Consider the following 12,572-nt stretch of genomic DNA (forward strand, 5'->3'; position numbering starts at 1 on the left):
TTTTTGAAAGTTTTAATATCATGCTAAATGCAATCGCCATAACAATGCAATCCATAACAATTGTGAAGCGCGGTTGAACTATGGCAGGGCCCTTTTTGGAGCAGGGGATGAGGAGAATTGGCCGAGGCCGGTGCTATCTAAGTAGGACAATTACCGACTTCAAAAGTTTGACTCTGGAATTTTCATCACCCTCCGGGTCAATCCACTCCTCGGGGTTTTTGGGTTCGTTTACAGTCGCTGCTCTTCGTTCCGTCGCGAAGTGCTCGCACTCCCAGAGAAGATGTTTAAGGTTGGGTGTCATCGTTTTCTTGCAGTGCTTGCATTCCGGAGGATATAGATCGAAGTTAGGATCCTTCTTTTTTCTTGCATCATCCCATTTCCTGCGGCGGTGGGGTATTTTTGCACTCCTCGTTATTACCCGCTTCAAGAGCGCCGTTTGGTATCTCTTGAATCCGACCAGAATGTGATGGGGTCCTCCGACAGGTCTGTCTTTCATTTCTTTCTTAAGTCTTCCTTTCTCCTTTGCGACGGGCGTGTCGGAGCTGTATTCCACCCCTCCACCCCCCCCCCCCCCCCCCCCCCCCCAGTTATTATGGAAAACATTATCCGTGGTCTTGAGGCAGCCGATTGACATTGTTGGAGAGAAGGGTTCGACTATACTCTCTGGCAACTCTGTCGACCAGCTCGTTGCTCTTGATCCCGGCGTGGCTTGGGAACCAGCATAAGTGGAACCGGGCACTGTGTCTCTCGAGAGCAAGAATCGCAGTCATCATAATTCTTCGTACGGTGGGGCTTATGGCTCGATGTTCCTTGCACGCACCTCAGGGCTTCTTGAGAATCAGTAAAGACGAGCACTTGTTTCTTCGTTTGATCTTTGCTAGTGCAGGTACGTTCCATGGCTGCGAGCACTGCTAACGCCTCTGGTTCTTCCGGTGAGTCGGCTGCTGTCGAAAAAGCCCAAGCCCCTTTGCCCCGCAGGTGGAAGGCCAGGGTGACTGTGCCGTCACTGATCGGTTGTTCTGTGTAATAAACCACTATATCTTCATCTTAAGATGGTATTTCAACTGATTTTTCATGTTCTTGGGAGCAATGTTTTCTTCGTTCTAGTTGAGTGGGTCCTATCTTCCTGGGTGTCGAAACTGGGGAAACTATAGATTATTTTTTCCCAAGGTGGAAAATGTTCTGGTAAGTTCTCAATCTTCTCCGTGTTACGTCCCAAAAGTTTCATAAAATCTCTTTTAGTCGGCGTATGTTTCAGCTTGAGCTCGTATACTTCCTCCTGATACTTTCGAAGCTCCTCAAACGTCGGAAAGGAGACACACTGTGCAGCTCTTCGCGGGGCCACCGAAGAATGTCAAGTTCTTCGAGCTTGACATTCTTCTGTAGCTTCGCGATGTACGTTCTCGCATCGTTGAGCAGGTTTCCAAGTTTCTCCATGTTCTGCGTCGCGAGATACTGAAATTGAAGTCCATACATGATTTTGGCGGTGAGCAGAGACATTTTTTTTGTCAGTGAACGAGCTACGAGCTCTTCTGCCCCCCCCCCCTCCCCCCCCCCCCCCCTTCAGCCTCTGTAAAAACCTTTGTATGAGCGCAGTTCCCTGTTTCCAAATCCTGACCATCTTCTGAATCCAACTCCCCGCGTTGTTACTGGTCTTTACGCTGCTGCCGAGTCTGGGCTGCAGGGTGTAAGATAGACAGGTGGGGAAATGAGAGCCAAATAAGCGACCGGATTGTGTACCCCTCGGTCTTCTCTCTTTCTGTGGCGCCATCTATCTGGAGCACCGCGAACTCTCACTCCGGGTGGGCGACCGGTGGCGACCGGCTAAACTGACGGAGATGGTTTTTCATGGATTTTCAATGGAGGACTGTCATGCTCTCGGTTTGTTTTGCGCACTCTCCCGTAGAGGTCCACGCAAATCCGATTCCAATTTTTTTCCTCTCGCTGCAGCGCCATCTGTCGCAAATCGGGGGTACCCACAAGCAGACGAGTACACAATCCGGACACGGCGCTGCGGTAGGCTTCTATGAGCCGTTTCCCCACCTGTCTATCTTACACCCTGCTGGGCTGTTTGTCTGTCTTCTCGATCGTCTTTCCGTCAGTCTTGAGGTCCATGTGGGTTGGCGCCCCCTTACCGAAAATCAAGGACTTTGTATTTTCCGGCGAGTGTCTCCTGAGATTATTTTTGATTGTGTCCAATCCCGCTTGGACAATCTTTGGTGGCTTGGAGCGATGTCCTCTGTTGGTCCACAGCGTTAAGTCGTCGGCTAATGCCGTAAATCTTAGACCGACAATCTTCAGAAGCTCCCACAACAGCGGGGAGGTTAAAAACAGTAGGAGAGAGCACCGAGTCCTGTAGTATCCCACTGTTGTTCGTACTCACCGAGCTCTGGTGCCGCCCCTTCGCTCTAGCTTTTGCTCGTATTTGGGTAGTCAAGGAAGGGACATCGGTGGCCGAGAGGACTAGTGCACATTAGCTTGGAACACGTGGAGTAAAAGTTCGTGCTGCAGACCCCAGGGACCTTGGGTTCAATCCCCACCCCGGCCCGTTTCGATCAGGATGAGCATAGTATCCGGCAAATGGTCGTCAATCACTACTGCGTGATGCACTAAAGACCCGAGGCTAACGGTTATACTGCACTGGCCAAATGTCTCATCTATGGCTAAAACACCAGACGCCCATTGAGGCGCACTATCTTCCGGCTGTGCAAACATACACGCCAAATTATTTTAAGAGCTCGGGTTGTTAGTTGTGCTGTACCTACCAGGCTGTCCCGTAACGCAGAGGCCCGAGTCTCCATCTTCAAAGATAAATAGGCCTGCTTCTGTGTACAATCCTTCCTACAACGGGTCGGATTCTAAGCTAATCTATTTCGGGTGCAGGGTTGGCCGAATGTCCGCCGCCGAGTGAGGTCCCTAATGTGGGCGCAGGGCGCTCCATTTTTCCCAGCCGCGCCCTCAGCTGGCCGACGGCTGACGGACGACTGCCTTGGGGCTCAGCCGGGCGAAGCACCTTTGCGAATCCGGGTCCTCTGCACGCGCGGGACTTTCAATTAGCGACGCTTTGGCTGAGCCTCCGCTCGCCTAATTACCGCCCGAAACAGTTTCGGAATCGCACGCGCGCGGGGCGACTGCTCGCTCGGCCACTCAGACTGCGGAGAAAGGCTCTGGTCTGATTCGAAAACGCGGTAATTGCGTGCAGCCGACCTACTCGACTGGCCTAGAGAATAAATTAGAAGAAGGGCGGACTTTTCGTAAGCTGATGTTGGAGAGATTTTGCCGGAAACTCGCGCCTCACGCAATATGCTCCCGAGTAAATACGCCACACTCTAAAAAATCGTAAACGCCGACAGTCCCTCAAAGCTCTCGGCAGAGCCGATCGCTGCTTTCTACGGTGGGAAATGGGCGAATGACGGGGCTGATAACATGTTCAGACCTCAAGAAACAGTTTGCGCAGTGGCGGTGGGCGTATCGAGGAGAAGCAGTCAGGAAAGAATGCTCCTGGAAGTCTCAAAGACAATGCCTCAAATATTGTTCGAGTAGGTGCGAGTTATTCTCACCGGTCATATCTCGCGATAACGCAGACAGGGGGACGCTGGACAGGAATAGATTTTCGAGGGCCGAGGCACAAACCCGTCACTCTGGAGCGAGTAAATTGTGAGACACGGGCCAAATGGGACGGCCCCGGAAAGTCCAAGTTTTTTGGCGACATTTTCGACAGTCCCCTGGCGGCTCACTGGGTGTTTCTGCCGGGCACTCGAAAAAGACGTCCTGCCGTTCCCATCCTTTCAGGGAGTCGACCAGCGCATTCCGAACGGTCAACTGCTTCAACACCTGATAGATACGCGAGAGGCCAGCGCGCTGCTCAGATTTGACACAAGTGACGTTTCCGGCTGGGATCCGGCCCGGCGCTCGGCTCCCGTGGGTCACGTGGAAGAACGAGCGTCGCGACCTCGTCGTAGCGAAAGGAGTTGGCGGTAGTCGGCCACTGCGATCGGCGGCGTAGGCGGAGACAGATTAGAGAGCCGCGGGCAGTCTTTCCCGATCGCTATCACCGCCTTTACTTCGAAGAGTTTCGAACTGCCCGATCGGGCTGCCACGTTTTTCGATACGAGTGGCGAGGAGGTGACGAAAGTGTCGATCGTCCGCAAACGTCTCAGCCTTTCCGCCCGCTTTCCTTCTCGTCACCCGACAACAAGAAATGGCCAGAGCTCTCCATCATTTGAGTTGCTTTCCCTCTTCCATCTAGGCTATCCACACCGTAGCTGCGAGTCCGCGACGAGCGCGCGCTCCTTAGGGGAACCCTTGGCGCTATCAGCGTGGCGGCGGAGTCGGCCCGGCGATGCGCCTTAATTAAAAAAGGGTCTTGGCACGCCCCCGAGTTTTGCGGGAGACTTTAATGCGTCCGACGCGTTTAATTACGGGCGCGACGCGAGCGTTCGGCCTCCTCAGGCACTCCCTGGCCTCCTCTATACTTACGTACGCACGCGGGCAGCGAATCTCGGAGCGTTTGTGAAGTGTCGAGGGGGGACCCGAATGTTGTCGACAATATTTACAAAGACACCGGGTGAGCTTATAAAACGGGTCGTTTTATCACGAATCTGGGTGTAAATAAAACGCTCGATTCTAACCACTGAAAGTCGGAGAGTCAGTAAGTTTGACTCCATTATTAAAGTAGATTTCTAGATTTGGGAGCTGCGGCTTCATTTCACCCTTTGTTGTCGAAGAGATAAATGTGACGCTGAGCGTATACTTAGTGTCACATTCGTCTGGGGCGCGCGCAGCACCGAGAAAGTGCTTCCCCCCAAGGCCACGCCACTGTGTAGGCGCATCCCACGACGCATTACCAGGCGAACGCGAAGCCTCCCGCCGTGAGACGCGCACGGTGCCTCCACAGTAGGGAGAGCACCGGCAGAAAGTAAGCAGCCGCCAGGAAGAGCCCTTACGATTCAACCTCTCCTTGGCCCCTGGGATAATGAAGCCCGTGCTTCGACAACTACGAACGCCCTTCTACGCTTCCTTACAGTAACATACCTCGACAAGAGACTCCAACATGTTGCACTGAACTCTATCTCACGTGTATTTTATGTGCACTTTTAATCTGGAAGTCTAATTCTTTTTTATTGTTTTTACTCTTTTTTTTTATTGTTCTATATTTCCCATACCCTTACCCCATCCCCATCAGAGTAGCCAGTCAGGAGAGTATCTCCAGGCTGATTTTTTTACTTCCTTTTTTTCTACCTCAATAATAATAATAATAATATTAAAAAAAAACATCATGACATAGCCCAATAAAAAGAAGAAAATTGAAGGAGGCTTTTTCTATGATAACTCTGGCGCTAGGAATTCCAGCTCTTTTGTCGATAACGACAGTGAAGGTTCTGAAACATTTTCTGCGCCTTTCTCGATCTTAAATGCTTCCATTATTTCTCGTCTTTGATTGTCCTTGTGTGAGCCAAGCACTGTGGTGTTTTAGAAGCTAGGGGTGCAATCATGGCAGATGCGACGGTGCACAACAATTGGATGGTAAGAGTCAGATGGTTGCCGTGGTGTCCGCAGTAAAGTTGACATTTGGCCTAGTTGGTAGTCTAACATATTGAGGTATTTAGCGCACAAGGTAGAGAAAAGAAGGACAGGACAGAAAAGAGCGCTACTCACAACTACGTCTACTGACAATAAAAGAAAGAAAAAAGAAAACACCCCAAGTAATCCGCCGCGGACTCGTGCATCTGCCACAGCCCCGTGAATGACAGCGGCTAGTTCATCCAGGCTTGTGCGGGCCCTTCATTGTTTGTTCAAGGAATTCCCTCTGCTTGTTTGTTAGCGTTACGGATTCAACGTTAATGCAGTTCCTGTCCTCACGAAGGATGTAGAAGGCCTCCAATACCTCGCGGGTCAATTTGTCTTTGTTCTTCCCCAAGATATTGGTCTCTCGGAATAATGGTCTGCACGCGCATTCCCTGCAATGGAGAGGAAAATTTCCGCCCACTGTAGCCTTCAAGGAGTAATAATGCTCCCGGAGTCGGTCATTGAGGCATCTGCCCGTTTGGCCTACGTAGCTCTTGCCACAGGAAAGAAGTATCTTATGTACAACGGCCGAAGCGCATGGTAGGAATTCGTTTGCATGCTTCTTGGTGCACGTGGGTTTTGTGGTACCCTCAGCATGTGCATGTGATGACGACGACATGGGTTGTTGTTATTGGGGAGGGTGGGCAGTACGATTCGCAGAAGTCCAAATTTCGTGGAGGCGGGTTGGGGGCAGGTCAGCAGCGAGCTATGGGATCTGAGGCCCTACGTAGCGCTTTTTGCACTCCCACGGCGACTGGAGAGGAGGAAGTGACGTCAACAACGCAGCAAACCCAGAATGGATGTTGATTGGTGAATGTCACTGATGAGGAATTTCCGTAGAAGAAAAAAAAGCTCCTTTTTTCTTTCTTTTCTTCTGCGGATATTTGTCATCAGCGACTCTCACCAGTTAACATCCAATCTGCGTTTGCCGCGTTGTTGGCGTCACTTCCTTGTCCCTAGTGGCCGTGGGAGTCCAAAAAAGCTCGAGGTACACCTAAGCATTTCTTATGAGCAGTGAGTGCGAAAGCACGCAAGCCGCTCGTCCGCTCCCTTTGCCGTCTGCTCGTCCGCTCCCTTTGTCGTCTGCTGCGTACTAGCTCGCGCGCGCTTCGGGATCTTGGAGGCCATGGCGCAGCGGCCAATGGGAGCACCGTTGACGCGCGCCAACCAATGCAACCGAAGGCGAATCGCTCCTATGGGGATGGCGGAAACTAGGAGCCGTTTTCGCGCTCCAAACTGGTGACGTCAGTTCACTCCATGAAACAGTTAATTCTTTCGCATTAAAAGCGCAACATAGGGCCCCTGGCACGCCATTCGATCGGTGCATGAAGGAGCCCCAGGAACATGATGGCGCTGTTGCTCACTGGGGTCCACTGGGGTCGAAGCATCAGGCTCCAAGGAGGTAGCCCAGTCAAAGTAGAAGCTGCCTCCTCTGAGGAACCGAGGCCCAGGGCTCAGAGTGAGGCACCGCCGTCGCCCGGTGTGTCATCCTCTCAACGTCGTCGCCGTCATCTTGTTTATCCAACGCAATCTGTTATGTGTACATTAGTTATGTTTATGCCAAAAATCCCAAGACGACCATATCTACGAACGTGGTGTCACATCTCCAACTAAACAAACCCGAAGAAGCTGATAACTCTCTAAACTCAATTCCCGCAGAAAAAACGAAAACGAGAAGGATCACCGCGAAACACGCGCGAGATTTCGTAATAAATGAGCTCGTTGTATCCGGGGCTCGGAGCGAAGCGGGCTCTACGTGGCTCTGCCGGCCGGATAGATTCGCTGACGCCCTTCTCCTTTTTTCGATCGCCTCCCTTCCGTCTTTGATTGAGTGCGAAGCAGCAGTCCGAAAGGACTGCGGGGATTCCAGCGGAAAACGGGAGAAAGAAACAAAAATTCGGACGTTATCGGGAAAAAAAGGCATTGTCCGAACTGGGGTCGCGGATTTTCTGGGGCTTTTGGAAGATTGGGACGGCGTGCTTCTTACATGAACACGAACAACGTCGAATAATTCTTGGTCACTCGCTCAACGACGCGTTCGGAGAGGGATGTGCGACGAGCGATTTGGCCAGCCAACTCAGCAGTCAGACACAGGAGAAACCTTCCTCTCTAGTAAGCTTGTGCGGACCCGGCAAAGTTACCGAAATTGGTCAGACGAACGAGCACTCGCACGAAAAATGTTCGAAGAAATGGCGCAATGAAGAGTGCTTTGAAACGTAGCGCCATCATATGTAGAACTTTTCCAACCCTGGGAAAGTTCCCAGAGTTGGATTTCGGCCGCGCGCCACGCGGCCAAAATCATTGAACCCAGAGGCCACAGCTCAAACGTCCGAATGCCCTTCCGAATTTTGACGCAGCGCTCGTGCCTGCTGGATGCATATCTGCTCGAAGTTGCCCTTTTTGACCACCTTAAAATTATCATGAAACGGTATCGGGTTAGAAGGGTCATGACTTTGCGGAGGCGTACTGGTCCTATAGTCTGGCCCAAGTATACTCGCACAGGCCGCCACTGATACAGAAGCGTTTGGGAGACTATTTGTTTTAGTCTTGCCTTCGCAAAGCTTGATGACGTAGTTGGGGGATCAAACCATTGCCTGGCGGCAGTCAAGCGCGGCTCATGGATTGCACACGAGAACAGCGTGAGCACTTTGACTCGTAACAATCAATGCGTCGTCGGACACTCTGGTAGTGGCTCGTGTGTCCAACCCGTGCGGTGATGAAGATAGCCGCGAAATCTAACAATGCCTGGAGCTCAGCACGCGTTTTCTACTTTGCCAACCGGAGCGCGTGGGTATGATTAACACTGGCGGCATAGGGTAGGCACGAGGCCACGTGGTTACTTGTTGTGGCTTGGAGTTGAGAAAATGAAAGATGCTCATATTGGTCGAATATTTTTGGGCGACTGCCCTATTGCCTAGAAAGAAAAACTAAGGCAAGTTCATTAGGTTATTAACGTTAGGGAGCGATTCCAAGTAGTTTAGCGTGACTGACCTGGGGCTATGGGCCTGGTGACTGTCCTGGGGCTTCGGGCATCAAGACACCCAGAGTGTTTCGTGGTCCTTTCAATCCGCGGTGTAAAGCTGCTCAAACAGAAGCCACTGTGTTCGCTGCGGATGTGATGACACCTGCGGACACGCCTGAAGCACATTCCAAGCATGCTTGCTTCCTACATGCTTTGACCATGTCTGCAGAAAGGCGCCCATTGTGACAGCTCATATAAACAGACAGTGCTTGCCGACTTTTTTTCTTTTTTTTTAATGAGGTATGAGCAGTGTGCCCGCGGCTTTAGCGGTGCAGTTTCTCATTCAGTCGCGTCCTCTCCTCCAGCTCCCGCAGGCCTTAGCGGCATGGCCCCCGGGGAGTCCAGCTTGGCCCGGATGGCGGCGATGCATCGCCGCTTCGTCTTGCTGCTGCTCTGCCTGGTCACGGCCCTGGGAGGCACCGGGGCCGACTCCGACGACGGGCCCGACCCCGCGGCGCTTCCGTGCACGGACTGCGATCCGGACGGCGGTGGCGGCGATGGCGGAGTGGTGTACCCGACGGACGAAGACGGCGCCCCGACTTCGCCGTCGCCCTGGGGTGACGCCTCGTCGGAAACCTCGCCCGCAGCCACGACCCCGGGCCCGACCGAGCCGTACGCGCCGGCGGTGGAGTACACCATCCGAACCGGGAAGATCAACATCACGGTCAACGGGACGCGGACCAGCCTCAGGGTGAGTGGGGCGGACTCGGAGAGGAGGCCCCAGTTTTCGCCGGGTTCGGTTCCGCGCTTCTGGCCGGAACCTTCTCCGCTATATTTCCGACGATGTATGTTTCGGTGCCTCCCTTTTATGGTTCCTATTTTGTGATGACACCACAAGAAATATTGATAACCAGCGACGATTTTGATGGTGTGTATAAGCGCCTGGCCCTTTAGTAGTAGTAATTACGTCCTTAAACCAGCAGCGTCCAAGTTGACTGTCTGACACCCTTCTTATTTTTATTGATGAAAGTAGAATTAATCCTACTCAAGACGTCACAGTTAGCGTTCCGTTTATTAGCGCCGAATAATAATTGGGGCTGTGTGGATATTTATAAAGCGTGTAGTTGGTCAGCCATTTCAAAGTTGCGACGAGTCACTCGCTTTGGATGAGCAATTTAACCAGTCCACTACAACCGCTAGTTTGGAGTCTTTAAAGTGCACCACGCAGTAGTGATACACGACCGCACGCCGGTACTATGCTCATCGAGATCAAAACGGGCAGGGGTGGGGATATTAGCCCCGAGGTGTTTCGGTGGCGCCGACTTGGGGTTTCCATCCGTGAGGTCACGACCAGGATTCGCCTCGCCGTGACGTCACGAGTTGTAACCCTGATTACTTACCATCAGTTGCGAAGACGTGGGAAGCTTACCGCAGCGAGTTTTTGGTGACGCACGTCGCAAATAGTGGCTGCTGAGGCAGAGAAACGAGAGTACTGCTCGAGGCGGGGATTTCAACACGAGGCCAGGGACATATTAAAGCGGTCGCACTGCTTGGAACTCCATGGAGCGAATTATGCGACGAATGACTGAAGAACGCCGCCCGACGGCACGCTCGCTTCTCGCTCGACATAGCAGCCACTGTGGTGATTCCACGCGCAGAGTAAAATCCGCCGGGCAACATTCGTCGATTTTTCATATTCGTCCCATGGAGTTCAGCCTTTAGAGGAATAAAAACAGTGGCTTAGCTCGGCTATGCCAGGATATACGTAGCGTAAGCTTAGGTTCAGCTGGTTATTCTTAGCTTTCCTGGTTGTCTACGACTAGCTTGATTATCATGCTTACTGTTGCTTCAATGACACACAACAGAGCCGTATATGTGGAGTGTCTGGTCAATGGGAGGCGCGGGCAGAGCCAGGGCGTGCGGCAGACTCGAAAAGAAGGCTTGGCATGCACTCTTGACCAACCAGAAGCCGAAAAGAATCTCCTAGCGGTGGTAGCGAGAAACAGTTCTGATCGAAGGTATATGTTCGTATATGGTTTTAATAAGTGCCTAAGAGTGAAGTGTAGTACCTCTTTGTGGTTGAAAATAGGGTGCACGTGTTGTTTTGATCATGATCATGCAGAAAGATGTAAGAGACGAATGCGCCGCTCAACACTGTTTTGCGCGGACAGAGTGAGACCGCTCGGACGACAGATTCCTGGATCTCGGCGTTTGGCGTACGGATTATGTCAATCGTTCCGCTAGTCGCACTCTTCCACAATCATTCTGGATGAGCGTGATTGAAACATCACGTGTACTATATTTTCAGCCATCGAGAGTTACTCCAATGGTTTGTTTCTCGCGACCACCGCCAGGGTATTATTTCCGGCTTCTGGTTGGTCACATTCGAATTTCTGAAGACGCCCTGGAACACGCCCAGTCCGCTTTCGGCCAATGACGCCTCCTCATTTGTCTCCTATACTTCCCAACGAATAGCCAAACTCTCTACATATACGTCTCTGACGCACACACGGTATACGCATTATGTGATAATGTGGATGCTTGCGCAAGTTGGTAATTTATGCTTGGATGGAACAGCGCGGATGAACAGTCACACTCACATGCACACAAGAAGGAGACAGACTCGCAGCGCTGACTTACAACTCAGTCCTATATTTCTTCTTCCTCAAATCTTCAACTTCTTCACCTTTGCCGTTAATGAGAACAATTTAGATTTTACACACCAGAGACCAAATAGCCAATAAACATTAGTAAATAACCAATAATTAAATAAACAAAAGACAACTAAAATACTATTAAAAAAATTAAATTAAAAACTAAAAATTAAGCGAAAAATTTTTCATCACTCTTGGTGCTTTCATGACCCCCCATCTCTAGATAATCCAATTCTTTCTTTGACAAAGCTAAGGATTATACACTAGCACATTGGTTGTTCAACCTGGCTATTTTTTCAGCTTCGATGATCTCTCTTCTCAGCTGATTACCACTTCTGGCAATGAAAGTGCAGTTACTCAGGTCCACTGAACACTGTCATTGCCAGAAGTGGTAATCAGCTGACAGATGCAAAAACAGCGGGGACATCAAGCTCTGTGGGGACTTCAAACTAACAGTCAACGCGGCCACGAAGACGTAACAGTACGCCCTGCTCAAGGTGGAAGATATTTTGGTGCACTAAACGGTGGGGAAGTCCTCAGCACCCTCGACATTAGAAATGCCTACAATCAGCTGGCTTTGGACGTAGAATCTCGCAAGATGACGCTGCTTAACACCCACAAATGGATGTTTTGCTTCAACAGGCTTTCATTCGGGATTGCGTCCGCGCCTGCCCTATTTCAGTGTCGGATTGTACCCCGCGTGAATGATCTGTCGGGAGTACAAGTGTATCTGGACGATATCATTGTCGCAGAAAAGAAAAATGATGACACTGTCCTCCGGCCGAGTGCTTCAGCGATTGCGAGCCAGTGGACTGAAAGTCAACCGAGAGAAGTGCAAGTTTCGAGAAGAGGAGGTGACATGTTTAAGGTCATCGCATTGACTCCAGAGGTCTGCACCCCAAAGGAGGCAACTTGACCGCAACGGCCTAGGCACAGAGGCCGACTTCTGTGACCGAGCTGAGGTCTTTCCTTGGCCTACAGTAAAGTTTTGTTTAATATGTCAACGAAGTTGACGCTTCTGTACAAGCTTCTAGTTAAAGGCACAAAATGACAGGGGGGAAAACAACAGGAAGTGTCGTTCACCGGGACAAAGAAGTTGTGAAGACTGCGGGTTTCCTAGCGCATTTCGGCCACGGTGGAAGAAATACATTTAGGTGGTGGCTCTGGCCGCTCTTCCCGCGGGGAGCGAGGAACCAGATCGTGTTCGGAGCTAGCCTCGAACCTGGAGTAGTTAGCTCTGCGCCGCCGCGGAGGGTGCTGAGGTATGAGGTCCCTCCTCGGCGGCTACGGTGTCGGCGGCGTAGCGGGCTCGCCTTTTTCGCGGTGTGGTGGTGTGCGGCCAGTAGCCGGCCTCATGCTTTGCTTTGGTGCTGTGTCGATCACCGGTG

At 51.5% G+C, this 12,572-nt stretch overlaps 1 protein-coding gene across 1 annotated transcript in view; it reads left to right on the top strand.

Annotated features, from left to right (window-relative positions):
* Positions 1-8,901: 8,901 nt before the first annotated feature.
* The window catches only part of LOC8033963 (CCN family member 2), a 75,365-nt gene continuing 71,694 nt past the window's right edge, over positions 8,902-12,572 (top strand). The window contains exon 1 of the mRNA XM_029985101.4: positions 8,902-9,281. Coding sequence (XP_029840961.2) covers positions 8,916-9,281 — 366 coding nt within the window. The 5' untranslated portion in view covers positions 8,902-8,915. The remainder of the gene's footprint in view (positions 9,282-12,572) is intronic.

This window comes from Ixodes scapularis, unplaced genomic scaffold (genome assembly GCF_016920785.2).
Source record: "Ixodes scapularis isolate PalLabHiFi unplaced genomic scaffold, ASM1692078v2 PGA_scaffold3__209_contigs__length_174095766, whole genome shotgun sequence".
Taxonomy (NCBI): Eukaryota; Metazoa; Arthropoda; class Arachnida; order Ixodida; family Ixodidae; genus Ixodes; species Ixodes scapularis.